This window comes from Brienomyrus brachyistius, chromosome 6, assembly GCF_023856365.1.
Source record: "Brienomyrus brachyistius isolate T26 chromosome 6, BBRACH_0.4, whole genome shotgun sequence".
Lineage (NCBI taxonomy): Eukaryota > Metazoa > Chordata > Actinopteri > Osteoglossiformes > Mormyridae > Brienomyrus > Brienomyrus brachyistius.
In genome coordinates this window covers 25,992,401-26,020,326 of record NC_064538.1, presented here as the reverse complement: position 1 = coordinate 26,020,326, position 27,926 = coordinate 25,992,401, and the positions used below count along the sequence as shown (strand labels likewise).

At 38.4% G+C, this 27,926-nt stretch overlaps 2 protein-coding genes and 1 long non-coding RNA gene across 4 annotated transcripts; 1 reads left to right on the top strand and 2 right to left on the bottom strand.

Annotated features, from left to right (window-relative positions):
• LOC125745454 (caveolin-3-like) lies at window positions 1-4,986 on the top strand. Its single transcript, XM_049018360.1, has 3 exons — window positions 1-130; window positions 1,321-1,461; window positions 3,073-4,986. The coding sequence occupies exons 1-3, from the start codon at window positions 119-121 to the stop codon at window positions 3,412-3,414; spliced, it is 495 nt and encodes a 164-aa protein (XP_048874317.1). The 5' UTR covers window positions 1-118; the 3' UTR covers window positions 3,415-4,986.
• On the bottom strand, window positions 4,384-27,926 carry LOC125745443 (isotocin receptor-like). Its single transcript, XM_049018346.1, has 2 exons — window positions 26,811-27,926; window positions 4,384-6,421 (listed from the first exon to the last, which is right to left on the bottom strand). The coding sequence occupies exons 1-2, from the start codon at window positions 27,727-27,729 to the stop codon at window positions 6,174-6,176; spliced, it is 1,167 nt and encodes a 388-aa protein (XP_048874303.1). The 5' UTR covers window positions 27,730-27,926; the 3' UTR covers window positions 4,384-6,173.
• On the bottom strand, window positions 16,630-19,528 carry LOC125745458 (uncharacterized). Of its 2 annotated transcripts, XR_007398677.1 has the most exons (9): window positions 19,454-19,528; window positions 19,131-19,249; window positions 18,765-18,887; window positions 18,591-18,656; window positions 18,170-18,258; window positions 17,976-18,081; window positions 17,649-17,753; window positions 17,469-17,527; window positions 16,630-16,736 (listed from the first exon to the last, which is right to left on the bottom strand). It is a non-coding gene; the product is annotated as an uncharacterized LOC125745458 (long non-coding RNA). The 2 variants fall into 2 exon arrangements; XR_007398676.1 differs by lacking the exons at window positions 19,131-19,249; window positions 19,454-19,528 and having other exon boundaries at window positions 18,765-18,951.

Genomic DNA, 27,926 nt, shown 5'->3' with positions numbered 1-27,926 from the left:
CCCAGTAATGCGCTGCTAAAAATAAGGGAAACCAAAGACATTTCCGTGTGTATAATTAACAAGCACTATATAGTAGCCGCTTACAAAGGCTTTGTGGCTAATAGCACAGCTTCAATCAATGCATTACAAGGTAAATTGCTTCATATCTATAAACTGTTTGTGTCCGTTCTTGAAATCTTCTTTAGAGTGAATAAAACGTTCCTTTTCCCGTCTGTAATATTGTATTTATGGTTATGATGAGAACCTCTAGAGGGAATGAGCTGTATGGATTAAGAATTGACAGATTTTTGTTTTCTTCTGCAGTTTAAGTATTAGCTATTAGCACAACAGGAACTGGTCTTCATTACCACTAAACAAGTTTATCATGTTAATGATTACAGCAAATTATCATCACATGTGTCTTCCCAGAAGGCTTGATTTTTTTTTCCAAGACTCTTTAAATGTATACATTTTCTCAGATTTTCAATGACAATTTTTTGCACAAATTGGCACATGTTTATATTGGCATTTTTCTGTCCAGCTGCCTTTTTGACCCTAGTATTGATAAGGCGAGCAACATGAAAATCTGTTATGACCGATTTAATTTGGAAATTAAGCTGTGAGAAGAAAACATAATTTGTAATTACATACAAGTTTTTTTTTTCATCTGACATTTATTTGGCTACATCACAACTGAATGAAGCATTATAATATAATAAATTGCAATTTGATAAGTATTCAATTATCCAAATGCTTGGGCTTGGAGTTACTCTGGAAAAAGGTTTTTTTTTTTGCTATTTTTCTGTAAATGTATTTGTACCAGTATTTTTATTAATCTCTGTAAGTACCTATTATAAAAAAAAGTAATACACTACAGCTTTATAAGAAAACAAATGCACATCACATTAATGTACAGACGTGAAATGAGGGCTTCATTATCTGAAGATCTAATAGCTTGATGTTTGTCTCATATAGACATATATGAGTGTTGAAATGGCAATTGTGGGTCACTGAGATTGTTTAATGATAGGAAAAATAATGCATATTCACATGTGAAATGTCACATGGGCCTGGTTGGCCCTTTAAGAAATGCTTCTGGCCTGTGTGTGAGTTATGAGACGTGAATGTGGACTGGCCTGGAGGGAAGGTGCCAAGTGCCTTTGACAGAAGAGTCTGAGCTGCTGGTGGCAGCAGCTGTCCTCTTGCATTCTGGAGTGACATCACCCACAAAAGGGGTTCTAGCTTCCGAAGGGTGGTGCCCGCAGTCACACCTCTCATCGCCGCCTTCTCTGACACGGTCGCTCGTGCTCTGCCACCCTCACACGCACTGCCGCCCTGCAGACACCCTATAGTCTTAACGGCGGCCTTTCCATGGCAGACCAGTACAACACCAATGAGGAGAAGATCCTGCGGGACAGTAACACCAAGGAGATTGACCTCATAAACAGGGACCCCAAGCAGATTAATGAAGATGTGGTCAAGGTATGTAGACGTATACTTCATGGCCTTGCATGGACCTTCCCCAGGCTAGACTCTAGATGGGCTATACTGCAGCTTTCTCTACCACATAGCAACTGGCCATATCTTTCGGTACAGTTCCAAAAATAGCTGCATCCCCACCACCAAAGCAGGAGATTGTCCAAGTTTATTTGCAGCATTTAAGAAGGGTGTGGTAGGGGCATGGGAGAAGGATTAAACTGCTTTTCTGTGTGCTTTTTGCAAGTGTTCATGTGTTTCAAAGAAAAAGTAGTACTATTAAATTAGATGCATCAATATACATTATTTGCCTTTTCATCCCTGTATTCCAGGCAGCCATGCTGAAAGGCTGAAATATATGTAAGCTATAAACTTAAATGTAAGATCTGTAAGTGTTTTAGTTTATAAGTTTATAAAGGCAGCTAATAAGTAACACCATGATCTGATGCCTAATATAAACTAAACCTGTTATTATATTCATAATAAAAAGGTCTAAAATATTGCTAGTTTTGATAATGTTGGTTTCATAACAAAAAATCATTATTTTATTCACTTGTTTGCAAAATAATATATACATTAAAGACAACCAATGATTTTAAGTAAAACATTAATTTCAAGTAGCAATACTGTAGATTGAAACTCAAATTATAGTTCAAAATGTACGGTTCTCAGTAAAAAAGTTCATTGACCAGCAGTCTCTTTGGGGGCTTTTTAGTTAATAACCCATTTGTAAGTAACATAAAACGCCAATCATTTGTGTTTAGCATCCCTTCCGGTGCCAATGACTATGGTTGCAATAAATAGCAAAATGGCAAGAACAGAACTGAAGGAGTCTGTCAAGAAAAATGGCACATAGTAAAAATCGCATGTCTTTGAGGATATGAGCAGTTATGTTAAACACTGCTTGTCGAGAGATTTTTATGCAACCAATAAATTTGCAGCATTTTTACAGAATTAAGCAAGTGTCCCAAGAATTTCCATGAACACTGTGTATGTATGTGTGTGGGTTTGCATAGATCACATTTGGGGACAAAGATGTCCCCAAAGTGTAGTAAAACTTCCTTACTTTTGAGGACATTTTTCAGGTCTGTGAATTGTGACTGCAATCAAAAAGACTTGTATTTTGTTTAGTTAGCTTATGGTTAAGGTTAGGGTTAGGGTAGTGGTTAAGGTTGTCATTGCTGGGTTTCGGGTTTTCATACAAATGACTGAATGGAACCAACAAAGATATGAGTATAGGTCTGTGTGTTTGTGTGTGTGTATGTGTGTGTGAGTGTATTAGGCTTATATTACATTGTGGTGACAAATTGACGTTGTGAGGTTCCCACAAAGATCTGTGAATGCAATGGAGAGTCCCCACAAAGATATAATTACAAACCTCTGTGTGTGTGTATATACAGTGTATATATATGCATGTATGTATAGATAGATAGATAGATAGATAGATAGATAGATAGATAGATAGATAGATAGATAGATAGATAGATAGATAGATAGACAAATGAATACACAGTAATGAAACATTTGTGCTATTCTATTACGGCATTTCTGAGCATAGTCATATTTCTCTGTGAATATGATGGCAAAATGGCTGCTCAAAGTGCCTCTGGTTTACAGGTGGATTTTGAGGACGTGATTGCTGAGCCAGACGGGACGCACAGCCTGGACGGCGTGTGGAAGGCCAGCTACACAACATTTACCGTTTCCAAATACTGGTGCTACCGCCTGCTGTCAGCTGTATTCGGCATCCCCGTCTCCCTGCTGTGGGGCTTTCTGTTTGCCTGTATCTCTTTCTGCCATATCTGGGCTGTCATGCCCTGCATCAAGAGCTACCTGATTGAGACCCAGTGCCTCAGCCGTGTCTACTCACTCTGCATCCACACCTTCTGTGACCCATTGTTTGAGGCTATAGGCAAGGTGTTCAGTAGTGTCAGGGTGGTGCTGCGCAAGGAGGTATAAAAGTACAACAACAGGGTGCAGGATCGCCTGAGGTCAGGCTACTTAAGTTCCTGGTCCTTTAGTTGTTTTGGATTTTGCCGAGGTCCAGCTCGAGTCCTATCTTGAAATATTCCCTACATAAACTGGGAGCTTCCATTGAAACCGAACGCTCCAAAGGAGAACCCTTTTGTCTTGTGGCTCTACTATTACACAAGCAAGTAGCTGGATTCAGTATGTTAATAGAGGATGGCTCGTCCATTCTAGGCCTGTTTCCAGGTCCATGTTCACAGCTATTTTGCCTATTTTTATAGCTTCAAATGAAGGGAAAGCAGCTGGCTGTGTGTGGTTCTGCCTGGCAACATTTTAAACAAATAATTTTTGGAATGTAAAAACAATAACTCGTTTACCAGAGAGCTTTCTTATTAAAAATGCAATATATGCCTAATAAAACATATGTTAGGAGCTTTTTAACTACTGTATTACATACAACCAAATGAAAAGGGAAAATTATGCAAAACAATGGATTTTTAGGGGATTGTTCTTTTGTCTTTAATGTATAATGTAACATGTTGTGTTTATAAACAAGAATTAAGATTCTACCAATTCATTTCCTTTAATGAACCTTAACCATTTGTGTTTTTTTTTCTTCATTGTTTATGAGCGAAAGTATGCCTGGAGTAACTGCATATTTTGCAACAATGTAGTACGAGCGTTTTCCAACCACTGGAGGGAGTAAATGTCAACTGAATTTTCATACAGCTATCCTTATACCTGTTGTATCATAGCTTTAAGTTATAATTTTAAAAATTCAATACAAGAAATGAAAAGCGAAACTAAAAGTCTCACTTGAGAAATCTATAAAAAACAATACATACATTTATTTCACAAAATCATTTAAAATAAAAGATAAAGCACATTGAACAATACCAGACCAAATATAGCATGTGGAATTACACAATTGAAAAGCTTTATAAACATTCAATCACTGCACATACATTTTCAAAATGTAATTTAAGGTTCTATAATACTATGAGCTCTTCCAAAATATTATCTCTGCAGTGAAGAGAAATTACCCTGATATTTTATATTACTTAATTTTCGGAATTTGATATTCAATGGCTTTTCCACAACATTGCCAGATTTACACTATGCTTGTGCGACTGGATGTTTAAAATGTACTGTTACATAATTTGTGCAACAGATGGATGAAAGAATCCATTAAAAACATGAATGTAAATCGGGTGCAATCTGCAGTTCTTGCACTGCTGGGCTGGTGTACCTGCAGTTTGTTTTCAGATGTAATTGAACTACTAACAACAGACGTCAGAGTAAAAAGATGAAATTTGTTTTAGTTAGGGAAATTACACCTAAGAGGGGTGTGTTTGTGGAAAATACTAAATTAAGGATTTTTGTGTTTGCAAAAAGATGATGGAAGAAGTATGTTTCAATTTAAAATATGTCATGTATACAGTATTTTATATAACTGGATATTTGCTAGTATGTTGTATGAAAAAAAATAATATGGATTTTTTTCCCCATGAAAAAACAAGTGTTATTTTACTTATATATTCATTAAAACTAATGTTCACTTGATATTTATTCTTACCGTGTCCAATAAGTAACGTTTGTGTGCAGAGTAACAAAAACATACAAATACAGTTACCCCAAATAAGCTACTCTCAGTGGCTAAATTATTAGGTACACCTGCTCCTTAATACAAACTCTGTTACTTAATACAAAGTCTGTTCCTCCAAACAGTGAATCCTGTTGCTGCAGCTAAATATATATAGCATACAGATAGCAAAATGGTCCAGCTACTGTTACATTAAACATTAGAACAGCCAAGACACATGGTCTAAGTGATTTTAAATGTACTATGAGTGCCAGACATTTCTGAAAAAGTCACTTTCTAAGGGTTTTTACTGATTTGTATTCCCAATTGTATGAGTCCCTAAACCTTGAGGGATTCTGGAGATGAGGGAGGAGCATTTGGTACTAAGGAGAGGTACCTAATAAAGCGGCCACTGAGTGCACGACAGACAAGCTGGACTGTGTACTTCAACAACAGATTGCGTTCACAGAAATATAATGTTTATGGGAAATGTAATTCGGGTGAGAGATATTCAGTGAACCATATGACCTACAATAATGTAATTTTTAACATTTTCATGCTTAATATTATGCGAGATGAAAGAACTGTTATAATTACAGATACAAATAAACCACAGTTTGAGGACTAACTTAAATAACAAAAACCAGTTAGTACAGAAGCCTGGTGATTTTATTGAGCTGTACAATATAATGAAACCAATGCTTGGTACTTGGAAACGTACTGTTTCACCTGAACTCTTCATGACCTAAATGATCAAACAAAAAATAAAATATTTGTATTCCATAATAAAATTAGTAGTTCTTTTCTTTCTTTCTGTTTTAGGCACAAGGAACATTTCTGACTACAGTGTGAATAAAGCTCTTTAAGGTATGGACAGAAAAACTAAGCTCTGGTTATAGAAATGTCTTATTTGACCGTAGTTAGTTTAAAGTTATTATTGTGATCTTGCAAGGATAAGCGCTTTATGAAATGCCTAGCTGGTGGGTGCTGGACAAAACAATCAACTAGGTAAGGCTGCAAAGAACTGATGATCGAAGCAATAAAGGTTCCAGCCTGGTATGGATTTGGAGCTGAGGGAGGATATAACATTGGCAGGTAGCACATGGGTAAGTTTGGTTGGATACTTTTGAAAGTGAAGGACTGCATGGAAGGAGACTGGCAAGGGGGTTTATGTTACGGAGGTTTGTGTTATGCTTCTCTGGCTGGTGGTGCTCTTGATCATGAAGGTGGAGGTGTTGCTCCGGTGGCTGGATTCCCTCTCGCAGTGGCACTGGGAGGACTTCAGGTAATGTGTGGAACAGCAGACGAAACGCTGCACCAGGTCGTGGAACAGGTGGCCCGCAAAACACATGTAGATCCATGGGTTGCAGCAGCTATTCAGGCTGGCCAAAAGCATGGAAATGATGAATGCGATCTCTGAAAAACAGAAGAATTGACCACAATGTATACGGGTTGTTCTTAAATGGTACTTTTGCTTGCAAGAGATGTGAATATGGATATAAATAAATTATCACGGGGCGTAAAGGAAAACAAGCTTATTTAACATACCCTTCGCTTTTCAGAGTCTCAGACAAGGATAGGGTACAAAAAGAAATACCAAATAAATACAAGAACAATGCATCAGGGCACAACTGGGGAATCAGACAAATAAGAGGAAATTGCTGTTCTTGGAACAGACATCAAATTGTTGTCTGGGTAACAAGAGGTCAAAACAAAGCGGAAGAAGTCAATTCAAAATGATAGTCGAAAAAATGGGCAGGTGGAACAAATCCATATCTGTATCAACAAACCCTCTCACTTGACCCTGAAATAATATGCAATACACTCTATGATCCATAAAAGTCCTTGTCAATCATGAAAACATGACAGTATGTCATCTGTGGAAATCCTATTTACATTTACAGCATTTGGCATGACGCCCTTAGCCCGAGAGAGTTACATAAGTGCTTAGAAGTCTCACTAGTGAATACATTCTGATACTGGTTCAGTAGAACCTGGCAAAGCATTCCTATTATACATTAATTTACAAAGAGTTATTGTACAAACAAATACCCAATGCTATAATATGTGATACTGAATGGTAACAATAAAATGTTTCCTTCAATAAAAACATTTACTAAATTCTCTACCAGATTGAAAAGAACTCAAAGGAGTGAGATGAGGAGAAGTTACCACAAAAATGCCTGGAAAAGCTTTTTTTTTGCTTATTTTTAAAATCCCCATCTTCCTAATATTCCCACAGTGTATCACACCATGAATGCTTTCATCTTGTTCTCTTGAACGCGTTTGTCGACACACACATGGCATGTTAAATGCACATTACAGGAACCAAATCTCTAGTACAATTAAGCTCACGGGGATCGCAAATTTCATGCACTGGGGTGAGTGGATTTTAGAAGTTTATTGAAGAAAAAAATATATTTATGTTTAAATCAAGTAGTTGAAGTATAGTTTAAAAATGTTACCCTTTGAATACAATGAGCATTATTTTGTATACAAAAAAGAAACAAATCTATGCATGTGATTTTTTATATACCTACAGATTTAGCAATAAATCACTTTGTTTCTCGGATCTCGATTTAGACCCTTACATACAAGTATGTTTAAATTACAGTTATGATAGTTAATCCTTCACGTTTGATGTTAGTTTTTGAAAAGGTCTCCTCATTTTATTCTATATTTTTAATTTCTCATCCTGGTTTATAATCATGCATAGGAGATATGTGACGTGAAATTACGAACATAACAAGAAGGAACATTTTGTCTCACATAAAGAGGCTATTAGGACATGAAGAACATCTGACGTCTTACTTTTGTTACTTCATAAAGCTGTTGTTCCTTCTAAAAACTAAAATAAAAAAGCAGCCCAATTTTACTGTCCCCTGCATAAGAATAAATTGGATAATCATAATAAATTACTTGGATACAAAGTTTCTTCTTTTTTTTACAATAAAAAAACAAAATCATAAATTATATCTATTTTATGGAAGAAAAAATGTGCTAGCAAATTGCATGGTTATAGTACTACAGGGTGCTGTCTCTCTTTATGATATGAAAAATTCCAAGATGTTCCCATGGCTGTAACCAAAACCACTGAGAACTGGAAGCACTAATATCTGTCATATAAACTGGGATAATATAGTGTCTTTTTTCTTAAAGTAAAAGCTCCTTTTCTTTTGAATATACAACCTCCCCTGTGTGAGCCATTCTAAGTGGGAATGCAAAGGGATGTGAGTGTGCTTCTTTACAGTCCAGTCTGCGATTACATCAGTTTTCCCTTTATTGTTTAGAAAAAGCACCAATGAATATCTATTTGTTATAAAATTACTATCTGCAATGTTAAAACTGCATTTCTTACAATTCAGAGAATGACTGAAACATAATTAAAGAAAATGTTGAGTTTGCCTCACATATAGTTATTTGAACTGGCGCCGTTAGAGTGGCTGTAGTGTGTCACTGTGTGTGAGTACATGCTTCCTTCAGAGGCTTCCTCTTCCATCATCAAAAACTCAAAGCCATACAACATATTAGTAGAATCACATTTACTTATTCTTTGTTAACACATTACTAAAAATCATTATGAGGTTTTCCAATAAGAAAGACTGAATACTTTTATTAGCAAGAAAATGTCATATCTTTGATTCAATATAACTCCGCTAGCAGTTACAGTGAAGTGAAGCAGAAGACACTGGGAACGACCAGAAACCAGTCAGGTAAAGGGCAGATGCTACCTTCTAATGCCAGAGATGACCACTAACTTATCAAACAGTCTCTCATGAATCGTAGGATGACATCAAGTGACCTTCAAAAGGAATGGGAAACATTAATTCTAGGTGTGAACTGCACTGCTAGAACAGTTCATATCATGCTCCTAGAATTAGGACTGAAGTCCTATAAAGCAAGGAAGAAGCCCTTCATTAATGAGAAACAGGGAAGAACCAAACTGGGAAAAAAAGAATATTATTCACAGACGCACACCTATAAATTGAGAACACACACACACACGCACATGTCGGGTATACCTATCCTTATGGGGCTCGCTCATTCACTTGTATGGGAAAAATGCTAACGCTAACTATGACAACCTTGACCCCCACCCTGCCCTAACCATAACCATAAGTAACCAAGCAAAATACAAGAGTTTTTACATTTTTAGTTTCTTCAGGGCAGTCACCGGTCCCCAAAAGGGGAAAAAATGTATATTTATCATGTTATGGGGACATTGTGCAAGGATAGGTATACCCACTCGCGCACACACACACACACACACACACAAACACACACTCTTTAAATGTAGTCTGGGTGGCATAAGGTGGGGAGGTTCTGTGTTTCTATATTTTTTTTAAAAAAAGCATGTAACTCTGCTGATGTTTTTAAGCATTTTTCCCCAATAGAAAGAGGTTAAAAATAATGTTTTGGGGGGCAAGACCTCAAATTTAGATATAAAAAGCACAGAAATACTTTATATGTCCATCCATTATCCAAACTGCTTATCCTACTAGGTCGCGGGGGGTCCGGAGCCTATCCCGGAAGCAATACGCACGAGGCAGGGAACAACCCAGGATGGGGGGGCCAGCCCATTGCAGGGCACACTCACACACCATTCACTCACGCATGCATACCTATGGGCAATTTAGTAACTCCAATTAGCCTCAGCATGTTTTTGGACTGTGGGGGGAAACCGGAGTACCCGGAGGAAACCCCACGATGACATGGGGAGAAAATGCAAACTCTGCACATATGTAACCCAGGCGGAGACTCGAACCCGGGTCCCAGAGATGTGAGGCAACAGTGCTAACCACTGCACCACCATGCCGCCCCCCTTTATATGTCATCTTACCTAAATCTAAATTTATTTATCTCACAGAACTGATGACGTCACTTAGTATAAAATTATATTCGGCAATATGTTAATTTTTATTCTTTAACCCAAGCTTATGGACAAGGCAAGCATAAATCGGAAGCTATGTTCTCAAATATTTTATGTATATCTTAAATTAAAATATATAGGTCCAGCACCATCATCTGTAAAGTACTTTGTTTGATCATGAAACTTTTTATTCATGAGGTGAAACTGAGCAAAGCTTCTTGTATCACTGCCTTCAAATGAAATCTCACAAATAGGCATGGAATATATAAAATGAAGATGCATAACATACCAGAAAAGCTCTTTTCTCATTCATACTTGAATTACCTGCCAGTCTATGTGGTCCTCATATTGTCCACAGGGAAGAAGCACATCAAACAGACATTAGCATGGGGGGGCACAGGGGCCTCAAGACAGCAAACACATGCTTCAGCTGAGTATTGCTTTGGTTGTGTCAGGATCAGTCCCTACCGTGTCCCTCATGTTTCCATTTGGTCAGCAAGTGCTGCTGGCTATTCCGTCCTGCTCCCTCTTCCCAGGCCAAATGTGCTCATGAGGTTGCTGTGAATATAAGTACCTACCCTTTCCCTGGTTCTCTGCCAGTCATTATCAATGTTGTCTGTGTACATGCTTATGGTTTGTTAGTGTTAACTGTGTTTTAGGCCCCAGTTAGTTTTCTTTGTTATCACCTCTCCGTCGTTTCCCTGAGTGTTATTTGTAATCCTGGTCTTCTTGCCCTACCTGCCTTTGCTTTGACCACTTGTGGTCCTTTTGTTTTTGTGTGTGGTTTGTCTTTAATTTCTGAATAAAGTCCCTTTGTCTGCTAACCACCTCAAGGACCGTCACTCAGTTCCACATGTGACGGGCTGACAGCTTGCACCGATTCCAGTATTCACTGTTTTCATTGGTCTCCCACAGTACAGGGACAGTGGAACTGCATTTCAGTGAATCCTGAATAATTTCGATTTTCTATTACCTTAGATTAAGGATTCCCAAAATTTTGATGTCCATGGACTAGTTTACATTGTACAAGAATCAAATCGATCGGTGGGCCAGATTTAATTTTAGGTACTGATTAGAACATGTGAGCCTAACAGATATAAAAAATTGTGTGAGTTGAGAAAAATACTTTTTGGAAAAAAATAAAAATATTTTGGAAATTAACCAAGCCCTCCCCAAAACTTCACCACTTAACTTTTCAGTATAAAACTGTCCGCGGAACAGTGGTTGGCAATCCCCACCTCAGCTAAACCCAGAACCTATGACTAAAAACAAAATTATAAAACAAAATGTCAACAATACACTCAACTTTCCTGTAATTGAATAGTGATTTCTAATTAAATTTTCTTAACTACTGTGCATCAAAAAAAGCTTAAATGGGTGTGAATAATTCTTTATTGCTGTACTTACTAATGACACAGCTTGCCATGCTAAATGGAATTGATCTCACTAATAAAGTACTAGCAACATATAACCATTTTATTCCTCTCTTCATAAATTGGTTTATATTGATTCATAAAAGGAATAAATCACTACTGCGCATTTTTAAAATCAAGCAGAGCACAACAAAAGTCATTTGAAGGTAAGTCAGGTTTGAGTACAGGATATTACAAATATTGCCATATTGCCCTTTAGAAGGTTTGGAAAATTAACTGCCATTACTTTGTTTACCGCTATGGCCCTTAAAAATGTATAATTACATCATGCAAAAGATTCCCATGTGGCCATGGGTGGCTAGTGACAGACAAAATGACATACTGTCTAGTGTTAACTGGATAACTGTTTCAGTAACACCCTCTGCCAATAGCATTAGCCTGCTAATGAACTCCATCTTCACAATACTCCAGGTGAATATGACTCATGTCTGACACTCAGAACTCTGTATTTGTGGATACTCATTGGTCCATTGTGCTCTCCCTGCAACGACCTTGCTCAAGCTAGACTAGACAAAATCCCTCTTAAATTAATTATCCACAGGTCATTGCAAAGACTCAGAACACTCAGAACACATTTATTGGCTTTCACAGCAAGAGTCTAAGAGCACCTCAAACATGGCAGTCAATCTACTATGCTATGGTTTCTGTCTGATATTCCCCAAGTCCACAATGCAGGGAACAGGTAACCATTGGTCTTGGGGCTGCTGCTGATGTACAGTAGGTGACTCCTGGATGAGGTGTACAGTACAAGAAGCAGCAGGACCGGAAAACATATCAAAAATCAAAAAGGAGATAACCACAACAAACCAGAAAACATGCTCGTTGTCTGGTTGTCTGTAGAACTCCAGGAAGACAAAAGCTGTGTTGTGGCACGGAATGGTGTAGGCAGAGACAAAAGGTGACAATCCGATTAAAACCTACGAGACAAAGGGATTTATTGGGGAACCTGAACACGCTGGGTAGACTACAAAACAAAAGAACCATGTGGGGTCAAAAGCAAATGGGGGAAACGAGAACTAACAACAAAAATACCAAAACGTAACAACAAGGGGAAAAAAAGGATAACACAGGGAGCAGAACAGAGAAAAACAAACAGAGCCTCCACCACCACAACAACAACACAGTTACTTGAACACAATGAATCAGCAAGGAACAGAAGGTGGGGAAGCACTTAAATACAAAAGATAACAGAGGCAGATGTGACACATAAGACAATTAACCAATAACAATGGCACAAGGAAAAATGACAATAGATGCAGTATCTTATACTAATGAACACAAGGAAACTCCAACAAAGACTGAAAGTAAGAAACACTAATTACACACTGGAAATAAGGTTCAGGACAAAAGCAGGACAAACCTATAACAAGGAAGTAAAGTAACAAATACTGGGGAAACAAAAGCATTAAATACAAATAAAGCAGGAGAAACTGGCCCCTGAGACATGTTAAAAGCTTTGAGTAAAGTATACGCTTCCTTTACTTTTATCTCTACCTTTGTTTTTCTGTTAACTGAATAAATCTGAGATGGCATCAGAAGAATTGTGCTGCTGATACCATAAAAACATACTGAGACCTTCGTGGTTAGGAAAGAAGACTGAAGTTTATCAGTCCAACCTTTACTAAGATTATGTCATAAAGGCAAGGTTCAGAATAACAGTTATAGGCCAGCAAGCATCAGACCCAACTGAAACCTGAATTTAGAACTGAAGTCAATCTAGGTTATGTTAAAGTTCCAAGATACATTATACCATTTCAGCATGGCATTGAATTTTGGTTTTTTGAAATTGCTCGTGTAAATTGGAACAAAAAAACTATAAGAAAGGCCTAGCATCTCCAATAGTATCATACTGAGTCCCCCAAAGCTGTTTCCTCAGTCCATTGCTATTCACAACGAAAGATATGATTGCTAACTTCAGGAAAGACCAAGTTGGGAACTGAGATGTCAAAGACTGCAGGTCCCAGTGCATACAGTGCAGCAGAAATAATCACTGGCATCTCTCTCCACTGCATCAATGCCATTTTCCATAAAACTGCACCTACAAAGGCACTATTAGCACTTGGCCAGTACATCAACTTTTTACAATATAGCAATATATTTCCTAACAAGATAAATCATGAGACAATACTGTTCATATTGATATACTTCTATTGTGCATTAAAATCATGGCTGTTAAACTTAATACATTAGCGTTAATTTTAAATTCATAATCCATTATTATTTCTTTGATTGCATTAAAGCATGTTGTATTTTGATACTCAAATTGGGGAAGATTAAGATTTTTACAAGAAAACTTTAGTTTTCCTCCCCGGTTGCAAACAATGCAAGGCCTTTGGTTGTGACATTACACAGAATCCCATGGTTCTCAGCTATTTTCAGGGCAATAATAAACTGAAGAAAAAGTCAGTGGACATAGTGAAATGAAACACCTTTATGTCTTAGATGCTGTGTTTCACCCATGCAACAATTATATAGGCAGAATTTGTTTGTCTTTATTTCAAGACTTGAATTAAAGAAATATTTAGCTATGCTAAATAGCTGTAGTTGTACATCGAAGGGAAGCCTGAATTTGCATTTAACAGACTTTGCTTTAATTGTAGATTTCATTTTATTGTGACATTTCACATGTGACTTTGATTTGCAACTGAAAACAGCATGATGTGTATAATGTATCACTATTCTTCCGAAAAATATCGAGATATGTTTTTGGTCCATATTGTCCAGCCCTAGCTTCTACCACTCAGGGAGACCCCATGCCTCACTCCCCATGCAGTGTTTGTCCTGCTCCCATCGGGCAGAAGGTGCAAGAGCATCAGAGCCAGTTCTGCCAGGTTCAGCAACAGCTTCTTCCCAGAGACTGTGAGGACGTGTAACACACATTGCGCTATGAATATAAACCCTTCTCCACACACACCTCCCCCCTACCCCCCTCCCCGTTTCACACTGTCCTGTGTTTTGCACTTTAACTATTATGAAATCCAAAAGCTTGTAGGTTGCATTGTGGTATATATTTCGAGCCACAATATACCTGGTTATGTATGGTATGACAATTCAGCCCACTTGACGTAATTAATTTGAACTGCTGAGGAAGAAATTATGTACTGTGAAGCTCACAGATAATTATAAAGATGTGGAAACTGTCAGCATGAAAATGGATTTAAATATGAATGCATTTTAGTAGATTCTACGAATTAGTCTCTCATCAGCCAAACCTGAAAGCCATGCTACCATCTCCTACCAAACATTCACTGACAGTCTGCACTGCGGTAACAGGATGTTTATTCGTCCGTAAAGTAAAATGTCACAGCTGGGGTGAGGTACAGTAATATTTAAAATCTTTGCGAAGCACATGTTACCTCCTGTCCCTCATGTACCCCAGACCCTCCTTTCTCCTCCCTGACGTGGCCATGATGAGCCACGCCTGTCGCTTGTTGCCCCTGTTATGCCGAAAAAGGCATCCCTGCCGTAGAATGCATGCCTGTCTCGGGAGCGCGCACCGCTGAAAACAGCGAAACGAAAGCTCTTTTTTGTAATGCGTAGAAATGATCGTTCCTGTTTACTTAAACTCATAAAACGCACGTAACACATCACATGACGTTGTATTTTGTTAAAATACAGATATATAACACAAAACAAATAAAATAGATCGCTGATCTGAAAACGCTTTGTTACTTAATGGGCTGTCACTGTTAATATCGATTCAAAAGTTCAAAACAGCAGACATTAACGTGAGAATATAAAGCTTGTTACATTATAAGTGTGTATCAGATGCACAGCAACACTGTTTTTTCACGGAAAAAAAATTGTTACTCAATCTTTTTAAAATGTCTGGGTCTCGTTTTAATTAATGGCTAAAATAGTGTTGCACCATGTAGCTCCGATGACACTGACCTGTCTCTAAATTGTATTAGTTAGACGTGCATGGGGTTAGTGCAAATATAATGATGAAGTTGGTTCTTGATGAACTTTTTCTGCGGGGGGGGGGTGGCTTGATTGGCTGCAGGTTCTTCAGCAAGGCTCTTAACCCTCAGCTTTCTGTTTGTCCCACCAGATGGCTGCTTTTTGTAAACAACTTACTCTATAAATAGGGAGGTGTAAAGACAATTTCTCCATGAGTATCAATGAATTATCTATTATTATTACTATTATTATTATTGTTGTTGTTGTTGTTATGTACTTGATGATGGGAGCTTCACAAATCCAAGGGGATGCCTTTTACGGCAACCCCCTGCTGGAAAAGGCATCCCCCTGTTAAAACTGGCTGCATTGCACCTACACTGCTGAAACTTGCACAGGTAACTTAAAACTCTCTCAAATACAAAGCCTTAAAGACACTTGATATTGGGAGCTGCAGAAATGCAAAATCCAAGGGGATGCCTTTTTCGACTTGCATTTCTTGGCTTTGTTTCCATAGTCTTTCTTTGCGTTTAGTTTGGCTCTTGTTAGCTCTTGTTTCACCTGCCTGCCTTTGTTTTGACCCATCATTGTCCTTGTTAATTATAATAGAAACTCAAAAGGAAAAAGTAAGTCCCCTTGTTGTTTCTAAGGTGTGCTGTGCACTGCCCTATATCATGCCATGCTGTAACTACATCTTATACAAAGCACTTGATAATGGGAGTAACAGAAATGTAAAATTTTTTTGGACCCTGGCTTCCAGAAAAGGCATCTTCTGGTTAATCTGGCTGTACTGTAACTACATATGTGATACATGCACAGGTAAAATAAACTGATCAAAATAAAGCATACTGTAATTGTATATGTACTCGTAACTACAGTCCATTTAGTCTTACATTGTATTACATTTTTTTCACAATCACAATGAAATCTAAATGGAGTAATTTTACAGTAGGATTAAAATGTTGATAGGACACCTTTCTCTGTATTACAGTTTGCCATAACATTGTTGGCTTAGTAATCATGCTAATAACATCGTATTTTATGTTTAAAAGAAGTTATGTGGTTTTGAGGGCAGTATATGGTGAAGAAGTAGAAAAGTTTAATTTTGTTTTAAAATTACAAGACAAAAACAATACTCAAATTATTCAAATTTCGCAAACAATAAAATAAATAACATTGATAAATAGTTCTAAACAAAATATTAATACAATAATTTGAATAACAATAATAATAAATAATAATAAATAATTATTATTTGTACAAAATAAAATTACAAGAACATGAACAAATAAACTAATAAATAACAAATTGCTCCAAATTAAAAGAACAAGAATGAATAATTAATCAATAAATAACGAATTTTTCCAAATTAAATGAACAAGAACATAAAAAAATAAATGCAAACAAAAATTAACAAAAAAAAGCAAGAACTGAACATTTATTTACATGCAGGGCACAGGTAGTTCTTGTGCAGTGGCGGCCTCTGTACGCACTCATGGTGGTACCACCTCCCACAATTATCACAGCAGATCTGAAAAAATAAAGTGAAGTGATTATCATTGATGACACAGCACAGCACACAACAATGTGCCCTACATGTTCAGCCCATATGTGACATCATAACATAGCAGCTTGCAGCTATTATTTAGTGCCTGGGGAGCAGTGTGTGGGTATAGTAGCTTGCTCAGGATATTTTGGTGGTACTTTCCTGACTTGGGATTTGAACCTGAAACCTTCCAGTCACAAGCACACTTCCCTAACTAAAGGGTCACCAATGCCCTTAAATCACCACTTCTACTGCTGAGTGCCATATTTTGTTTTACAGCAGCTATCTCCTTTATAACTAATGTAATACACTAAACATTACATTGCTAGTCTGGCACAAATAAATCATCTTTATCCATCTGGGTAATTAGAATTTACGTATAGTTCACATATTAGGCCCACTATATGAAAGTAATGATGTAGGTTCTCAGTAGGCACTACAATACAGGGGGTGCATGCATCATACACCTCAACCTGCCCCTTTCCATCCTCAAAAAAAACTAAACCTTAAGTCTATGGACATTATCAAGATGTTCAGATTACATATTTCGCATTATTAATCCTTACCGAGTACCTAAAAACATAACTAAATTTTGTATTATTATTATACAAAATATAATATATTATTAAATTTTGTATTATTATATTGACGACTTGACAATGAGCAGCTGTTACAATGTCAATCAACATCTGATTGTCATTATACTGTAGAAATTACCCAATTTGGGTCTTCATTTTCATCCAACCCACAATAATGACACAGGTTGCTGAGATTGTCTGTGAAGATAATACATACATAAACATTAACAATATGCATTTCAGAAGAAAATTTGTGCATGGTAATATCAACATCACCACCGAATACACACATTTCAGAACATCACTAAGTCTAGCATACCTGATTCTTCAAGAAGTTTCATTGCAACATCCCACCTCATCTGGTTCACAGCCTCCTCTGTGGTCAGGATGTTGATTTCACTCCCTTCAAGATGCACTCAGCAAACTTAAGGGCATTGTGAGTATTTCATCAGGATAAGGGAGCATTAAAAATACACTGTAAATGTTACCCTCATGATAAACAAAATGTAAATCTTGTTTTATATATCATATGATACTTTAAAAACTACCTTCAAACTTTTAAAAGAGGTAACGGTCATTTACTATTTCTATTTAATTTCACTGATGTTAATGCTGATAACACAACAGAAGTCCCTCGTACACTTACTTTTAAAGTAAGAATGCCACATGATGAACCGTCTCGCTGACGTTCATGTGGCAGAGCACTGCAGGGCCATCTGGATACATTACACCCTTTTTTCCGCATGAATGCCCTTCAGAATTAAAAGATTGTTACAAAAAACCTTTGTTTACAAAATAACACGTATCTGGTGTTATTGTTATAGTCACGGCTGAATGTACCTTGTTACATCTGAGCATCTCTTTATATTTCCTGAAGTCTCTCCCATTGGGTCCAGGAAAACACACTTTTTCTCATGCGGAGAGATCACCTGCAATGTCAGCCATAAGATGTGCATTGTATGTTTGGAGTTGAGCAGTTTGAAATGCTAACATTCCACTCAGAATATGCAGGATCAAAATGATCTATAGAGAAACCTGGGTGATTGTTTTATTTTAAAAAAGGGTCAAAACCCTGATGTTTGTCAGAGACTCTAAATATTTTATGTGACACATGCAGTATGTATAGCAATATTTGATAGTGTTTTACTCTTCCTAAGACCTTCTTTCACATGTACTTGTCATACTTAAAGTTATCTAGGGTAAAAGGCTTATTTCAATTCCAATTACATTCACATGCTTGACATTATACTTCAAGCCTTACCATCAGCATCCAGTGGTAATGCACATTAACAATGCCCAAAACGGTTTGGAAATCCATTGGATTCATCTGAAAAGATATTGATTACATTTAAAATATTTGAAATATTTTACATTGTAACATCTGAATAGAATTGAGTATAAAACAGGGATTACAATTTAACAATATTATACTTACTTTAACTTTGGATGTCCTCCCCATCCAGATTGCTGTCATTTCATAAGAGTCAATCATGACTGCCTTACTCATGTTGACCTTATTGTTCTCAATGACCAGCAACCTTAAGAAAGCATTAATTACCTAAAATAACATAGAATATTATTATGAATGCATAAAGAATTGATCATTACCAGATTCTGTAATTTATTTTGTTTATTATTACTATCACTATCATTATTATTATTATTATTATTATTATTATTATTATTATTATTATTAACAATAATAATAATAATAATAATCATTCATTGACCGATGTAGATAAGAACAATTTATACCCGAAATGTGAATAATTTTATACATAGAAAAAATGTAAAGACATACCTCGCTCTCAAGCTGCTGGTGAGGACCAGTCTTCTTTATGTCCCAGTAGAATATCTTGTATGGTCCAATTTTGGACAACAGTACATGCACATCTTTGCCTGCCCAAGCATCGTGGAGATCTGCAAAATGTTTACATTTGAGTTTTAAATTATTAAACATATTATTATTTAATTATTATAAAATTAGGTCATGCACAAATGAAATGCAAAGTGATTGTTTAGCGAAATGTTCTATTGTAACGGTAATTTTATCAAGGAAGATCCTTCACAGTTCTACTCTAAACAAATTCAAATACAAGTGTATAAGATACTTGTAATACATACATATTTCTAATTGGGCCTTTGTGACTGGGGATGCTGCTGCTGGAGAGGCCATTGGCGCTGGGGAAGCCATTGGTGCTGGGGAGGCTGCTGGTGGAGAGGCCATTGGTGCTGGGGAGGCTGTTGGTGCTGGGGAGGCTGCTGGTGGAGAGGCCATTGGTGCTGGGGAGGCTGCAGCTGGAGAGGCCATTGGTGCTGGGGAGGCTGTTGGTGGAGAGGCCATTGGTGCTGGGGAGGCTGTTGGTGCTGGGGAGGCTGTTGGTGCTGGGGAGGCTGTTGGTGCTGGGGAGGCTGCTGGTGGAGAGGCCATTGGTGCTGGGGAGGCTGTTGGTGCTGTGGAGACTGGTGCTGAAAGTTTATGTGGAAGACGAGGGAGCTTCTCTTGTACCATTTTTAAATGGTCCACACTAACTTTATTAAAAACAGCACCATCCTCTCCCAAAAGGTCAGCACTCTTGCCCTCGATTTGGGTGATTAGAAAGGGGCCGAGGAAGTTGGGCTCTAGCTTCCCACCCTTTCTCTGCTGGCTCCTCACATTTTGTCTCCACACCTTATCGCCTACTTTAAAGTCCGGCTTTGGAATTCCTGACTTCAGCCTTCTTTTTGAACCTTCCTGCACCTTCCTAACATTCTCCTGGATTATGTCTTTAAGGTCATCCAGCCGTTTGATGTCCTCTGACACCATCTCTTCTCCAACAACCGCCTCAACACTGTTGTCTATCTGTAAGCAAAGAATTTCTATCGTCACCTATTAAGTCATTTTATTGTTTTTGGACTGTGGGAGGGAAACCGGAGTACGCGGAGGAAACCTCACGATGACATGGGGAGAACATGCAAACTCCGCTCACATGTGACACAGGCGGAGACTCGAACCTGGGTCCCAGAGGTGTGAGGCAACAGTGCTAAACACTTATCCAATTTAACTTATACAAGTAAAACTGATATGAATGTGAAACATTTTGACGTACTAGGTAGTGCTCTGGGACCTCAGAAGGGTACCGGGCCTCCCTTCCAAACATGAGGTAAAATGGGGAGTATTTGGTTGTCAGTTGTTTTTTGGTACGTAGGCCAAACATTACTGCATCCAAGTACTGGTCCCAGGTGTCCGGCTTTTGTCCCACCAGTCTGCTCAGAGCTCTGGAAACAAGAAACAGAGGACCCATAAACATGTAATGGGTCAAAAAAAAGTGCAAATTTAAACCTGTATTCAAGTGAAAACATCACGTGAAAGCTCATTTGGATTTTATGAATAAAAAACCTTTGTATAGTGGAATTCAGTCTCTCCACCAAGCCATTTGTTTGGGGGTGGTATGGGGCACACAGGCTTCTCTTTGTTTGGAGTTTTTCACAAACCCTCTTGTTAACCTGTGAATAAGATACAAACAACCAGAAGTGTGTATGTGTGTTATATATATATATATATATATACAAACACACACACACACAAACACACATAAACATTTATTTGGCAGCATAAACAAAATTACACAAAATAAAATCACACTCACAGCATTGACAAATTCCGTCCCCTGGCCTGTGAGGATCCTTTTTGGTGCCTCAGACTGGTAAAAGTTAAGAACGCACTGTGTCACCTCACCAGCAGATTTTGATTTCAGTGGATAAGCTTGTGGCCATTTAGTATAATAGTCCACCAGCACGCAGATGTATTTGTTGCCATTTTCTGTTTCCTTTAGTTTCCAATGAGGTCCATCCCTACCAGTTCAAAGGGGTGGGTCACCTACATGCAGATTTAGGAATATAAATAGGATGTTTATCGGCCATATACTTTAAGCATTCACTATCAGTCATAATTACATTCCTTCATAAATATTATACAGTTATATGTAAATAAGGAATGAGAAATTTGATACTAAAGCAGAAATATCTAAAAGAAAAAAAAAAAACTTTGCACAATCTGAAAAGATTCACCAAGTTTACGTACATTAATAGGAGTGTATTGCACTTCTTCTTTAATTAATCGTTGGCTGGCCTGGCACACTGCACATTCTGCTACCTGTGTAACAATGTGGACATCGAATAGTAGTTTAAGACACATATTCATAAGAAACTTAGTCTAACTCAGCTCCTAAGGTGCAAATGTTAAGATTTGACAATAATACAATAATATATAATTACATACATAATAATATATAAATACATAATTACAAAATAATACACACACACTGTTTATACTGTTTATATGCCTATATATCTTGCTTACGTGTCATCTGCTAATTTGGGGCAGCAAGCTCCAAAAATATTCAAATTTAACAGCGAAAGAAACGAAGCCGCAAATATAAGAATTAGCGGATGTGAAGGGATGACTGTAATTATAATGCTTACTCACCCATTTATCAATGTCTGCAGACATACCAGGCCAGTAAAATCGTCTGCTAATAGCATCCCTTGTCCGTTTTTGCCCAGTGTGGGCCCCTATTGGGCTGTCATGAAACTCAATGAAGATGGCGTTGGCTTCTTCAGCACCAACAACCACCTTCGTTTTGAATGACTTCTCTGGCCCTTTTGTATAGTAAAGCACTCCCCCTACAAAAGGAACAATTATATCAATTAGGCCTTAATCCAAAATAATAATTCAGCGCAGAAATTTCTTGTGGGTATATGCATTTCAGTTTCAAACTAAATTTATGGGAGGTCGTTGTCACTTAATGTTGTATTCTAAAAAATATATATAAAAATGTTGTTCTCGGTGACGGTAAAGATTGTATTATTCTCACCTTCTACCACATATTTGGAGGCTTTGCGACGAATTTCAGTTTTTTGTGCCTTTGACACAGCAACTGTGTACTCCTTCTTCGTTTTGTATTCCAATAGCTCTCTGTAAAGTTGAGGATCCATTTCTGATTTGAAAAGAACTTTCAAAACAAACTACTCTGAAGTTTATAACGCACTATATAACCAACTCCGAGCACTGCTTGCTGGGTTAAAGTTGCGCAGCAACGTAAAAGACAACCGCTTACGTTAGATCCTAAAGACCACACTGTATGTTTTACTCACAGCGCTGATGTCACTAATGAGCAATATATTATTCTTAAAGACAATTTATTATGCATGACTAAAATTAAGATGAACATGCTTAAGCATGCGTGAATAAAGAGCACAATATTATATACACCTATGTATACTCCTGGGGACCCAGATGGGGATATTAAAATATAGAGCATTTTTACTGAAATTGTCTGGTTCCGCTTAGACGTGACTTTGGGAGTTTTGGGGAACAGTCATGCTGTAATCTAAAAAAAATTAGGTCCATTTGGATTCAACTTAGGTTCTGGGGACCCAGTATTCACCTGACTGGGATTAGGGCAGTACCCACATTCACAACATGGTTCTTTTGCGGTCAGAGGTAGGGAAACATGGCGCAACATGTCCTCTTGTCCGCCCGGCGGGGGGGGGGGGGGGGGGGGGGGGAGATTGCCCCGTCCACTGAGCTGGGCTTCTCCAAATTGGGTGGGATGGGCACTCCTGCAGGAATATTCTGCGACTTTGCTTTTTGCTTGCCTTCCATCTGGGATTTCGCTCTTTCCACAGAACGTATGTGTTGTGTGCTGAAATATCCATAATGTTATAAAATAGGGAAGCAAAATGTTTTTCTTTTGCAGCTGTGGTTTGCAATGGGCTGGTTTATTGTATCACTTTATTTTTGTTTTTAGTTTTGTTACAATCTAGTATAATTTGTAGCTTTCTGTTTAGCAGCGAAAGCGTTTACTTTCTTGTGGAATGTGCTCATTAAAAAGGTTTTTTTTGGGATATAGAACACAGTTATTGTATTATGTGCAAATACGAACTTTGAAGAGTACAGCCGCCGCAACTCTGGACGATTTAGGCGCACAGTGCATACTATCGTAAGGCAACGTTTGTGGTGGGAAAAAAATTAATCAGCAGTAATACTTTGCCCTCTAAGCCCACCACTAGATATTTCCAGCATTATTCGTTTGGTAAAATTGTTTTCTCTTGCCTTCCCCGAAGGCTTCTCCATATATGTGACAACTTTATGGCAGTAATTACTCTGGGCACCTGACTATCAGGTTTCAAAATTTTGGCTCTTATCCTTTGTCAGTGACCAAATGGTAAGATAGCAACAGATACTAAAAATTGCATCACAACAGGTAAGGACCAGGCACAGTCATTGAGTAGAAAAACTGTGGCCGCAAGCATACAAAGATATAATACCACAAGCACAAGCCATTACATAACAGACATTTTACAAAATTTTATATTGGCTGAAAACTAACTATTTTAATCGCCATATTAGATTACACATAAGGTATGACTCTTTGCAGTAAAGAAGACATAGATTATATTTGCAAATTATAATAAAAAATATTAATAAAACTATTCCAACTATTCCAGTTTTAACAGGAGGATGCCTTTTCCGGCAGGTGCTTGCCGAAAAAGGCATCCCCTTGGATTTTGCACTTGTGCAGCTCCCATCACCAAGTGCCTTTGGGACTTTGTATTTGAGTGAGTTTTAAGTCACCTGTGCAAGTTTCAGCAGTGTAGGTGCAGTAGATCCAGTTTTAACAGGGGGATGCCTTTTCCGGCAGGTGCTTTCCGAAAAAGGCATCCCCTTGGATTTTGCATTTTTGCAGCTCCCATCACCAAGTGCCTTTGGGACTTTGTATTTTAGAGAGTGTTAAGTTACCTGTGCAAGTTTCAGCTGCATAGCTGCAGTACAGCCAGTTTTAACAGGGGGATGCCTTTTTCGGCAGGTGCTTGCCTTAAAAGGCATCCCCTTGGATTTTGCATTTTTGCAGCTCCCATCATCAAGTGCCTTTGGGACTTTTTATTTTAGAGAGTGTTAAGTTACCTGTGCAAGTTTCAGCTGCATAGCTGCAGTACAGCCAGTTTTAACAGGGGGATGCCTTTTTCGGCAGGTGCTTGCCTTAAAAGGCATCCCCTTGGATTTTGCATTTTTGCAGCTCCCATCATCAAGTGCCTATGGGACTTTTTATTTTAGAGAGTGTTAAGTTACCTGTGCAAGTTTCAGCTGCATAGCTGCAGTACAGCCAGTTTTAACAGGGGGATGCCTTTTCCGGCAGGTGCTTGCCGAAAAAGGCATCCCCTTGGATTTTGGATTTGTGTAGCTCCCAATATCAAGTGCCTTTAGGGCTTTGTATTTGAGTGAGTTTTAAGTCACCTGTGCAAGTTTCAGCAGTGTAGGTGCAGTAGATCCATTTTTAACAGGGGGGATGCCTTTTCCGGCAGGTGCTTGCCGAAAAAGGCATCCCCTTGGATTTTGCACTTGTGCAGCTCCCATCACCAAGTGCCTTTGGGACTTTGTATTTGAGAGAGTGTTAAGTTACCTGTGCAAGTTTCAGCTGCATAGCTGCAGTACAGCCAGTTTTAACAGGGGGATGCCTTTTCCGGCAGGTGCTTGCCGAAAAAGGCATCCCCTTGGATTTTGGATTTGTGTAGCTCCCAATATCAAGTGCCTTCAGGGCTTTGTATTTGAGAGAGTTTTAAGTCACCTGTGCAAGTTTCAGCAGTGTAGGTGCAGTAGATCCATTTTTAACAGGGGGGATGCCTTTTCCGGCAGGTGCTTGCCGAAAAAGGCATCCCCTTGGATTTTGCACTTGTGCAGCTCCCATCACCAAGTGCCTTTGGGACTTTGTATTTGAGAGAGTGTTAAGTTACCTGTGCAAGTTTCAGCTGCATAGCTGCAGTACAGCCAGTTTTAACAGGGGGGATGCCTTTTCCGGCAGGTGCTTGCCGAAAAAGGCATCCCCTTGGATTTTGCACTTGTGCAGCTCCCATCACCAAGTGCCTTTGGGACTTTTTATTTCAGAGAGTGTTAAGTTACCTGTGCAAGTTTCAGCTGCATAGCTGCAGTACAGCCAGTTTTAACGGGGGGGGGGGGATGCCTTTTCCGGCAGGTGCTTGCCGAAAAAGGCATCCCCTTGGATTTTGGATTTGTGTAGCTCCCATCATCAAGTATATAACAACAACAACAACAACAATAATAATAATAATAATAATAATAATAATAATAATAATAATAGATAATTCATTGATACTCATGGAGAAATTGTCTTTACACCTCCCTATTTATAGAGTAAGTTGTTTGCAAAGGGCAGCCATCTGGTGGGACACCCAGAAAGCTGAGGGCTAAGAGCCTTGCTAAAGAACCTGCAGACATGCTGAGGCTGCGTTTGAACTAGTGACCTTCTGATTACATGGATACAGGCTTAGCCAATCAAGCCACACACTGCCCCCCCCCCCCCCCCCCCCCCCACAGAAAAAAGTATAGCCCCTCACCAACTTCATCATTATATTTGCACTAACCCCATGCACGTCTAACTAATACAATTTAGAGACAGGTCAGTGTCATCTGAGCTACATGGTGCAACACTATTTTAGCCATTAATTAAAACGAGACCCAGACATTTTAAAAAGATTGAGTAACAATTTTTTTTCCGTGAAAAAACAGTGTTGCTGTGCATCTGATACACACTTATAATGTAACAAGCTTTATATTCTCACGTTAATGTCTGCTGTTTTGAACTTTTGAATCGATATTAACAGTGACAGCCCATTAAGTAACAAAGCGTTTTCAGATCAGCGATCTATTTTATTTGTTTTGTGTTATATATCTGTATTTTAACAAAATACAACGTCATGTGATGTGTTACGTGCGTTTTATGAGTTTAAGTAAACAGGAACGATCATTTCTACGCATTACAAAAAAGAGCTTTCGTTTCGCTGTTTTCAGCGGTGCGCGCTCCCGAGACAGGCATGCATTCTACGGCAGGGATGCCTTTTTCGGCATAACACCCCTCGTTAGCCTCTGCATGTAATTACATGTATTTCTCATCCTTTTTGTTCGAAAACTGATTAACTTCGAGCCCTTCGCGTCGCACACCATGACAGTAGTATTGATTGAATTGCTTAGTTAGGTATACCTGGGTTTAATTTTTTTTAAACAAAAGGGGTTGTGTACTGTAAAAACAGGTTTTATTTTTATTTATCTTTTTTTTGTACACGTTTGGTTTCGATAAATACAGAGGATCCCCCAATGGCCATTAATATAGCATTGATATAATGTATCGTTTATATAAGCACAGTTTAACTACAGTCTAGTGTTTCGACTGGGAATCATAATCCAAATAATCCGAGCTGGATTAATTAGACCCGAAGAACAATAAAAGGGGAAGATGCTGCAGGTCAATCTACGGAAGAAAGTGTGTGCATATTAAATTTATTTGCTTAATAGCCTATATATATGTGCACGAATCTGTTTTATTGCTGGTGCTGCACAAAACTAATTCAGATTAAGATTGCATTGCAAGCTAGTGGAGAATTTTAGTTGTGTCACGATTTAACATTATTTCTGAATGTTTACCTTCTCTGGGTGCTGCGGGGTCCCACGCCGACCACATCTGCACGAAGAAGAAGGGTGCCCAACAGACTATGTACGCCACGACGATCACAAAAGTCATTTTAACAGTTTTTATCTTTGCTTTTGAAATCAACTTTACGCTGCTCACCCGAGAAAGCGCAGCGCCCTTTGATGCTTTAGGCGTGAGAGTTATGCAATGCTCTTTCCTTTTAAGTTTCAAGTTCTGCCATATCCGAAAGCTAATTAGTCCATAACAGATGCTCAGTATTGTAACAGGCATGATATAGATAGTGATACTAATCCACGTTACATATGCTTTAGCGCCCCAGGGCTGAACAAATTCTCCCCAACAATCATAAACTCCGTTGTCCACTTCCTTCAGGGAAAAGATGTACATTTGAGGGGTACTGAATAATAGGCTAAGAGTCCAAGAGACAATTACATAAAAGCGGTCCTTTCTCCTGTGCAAGGAGTGCAATGGCTGACATATCGCCAAACATCTGTCTATGGACATCAGAACGAGCATATAAGTTGAAGCAAACATCCCTACAACCTGCAGATATTTAACTAGTCTGCATAAGAAATCGGGTCCATAAAATCGGAATGTGATGTCCCAAATGAGTTGTGGCAGGACTTGAAAGACTGCCACAACAAGATCAGCGATGCTAAGATGCTTCATGAAATAATACATCCGTGACTGGCCGTGCTTTGTGGTATGGATTGCCACCAAGACACACACGTTGCCAGCTAGGGCAAGAAACAGGACCAGGACCAGTACGGCCACCTCCACTTTGGCTACTTCTTCGTTTCGCTTCAGGGCGTTCGCCGTCTGGTTTCCCCCTTCCGTGTCGTTGTTAAAACTTCCATTCTTCCAGGACTCATTTACTGGCCAGAAATCCAGATCTCTGTAAGTACTCTCCATCACGCTAAGTCGACGTGTTTGATTTGTGCTCTCTCGACTCTGGAGCGATTATCTTTGATGCTTCTGTCTTTCCACCGTAGACATTAAAGGTATTTTGCAGCGACTTACAGCTACACGTGTTTCCCGGCTAGGTCTTCTTTTAATTTAATAGCTACTTGTCGAGCTGAGATGTGACACAGCAAAGGGAGTCAGCTGTT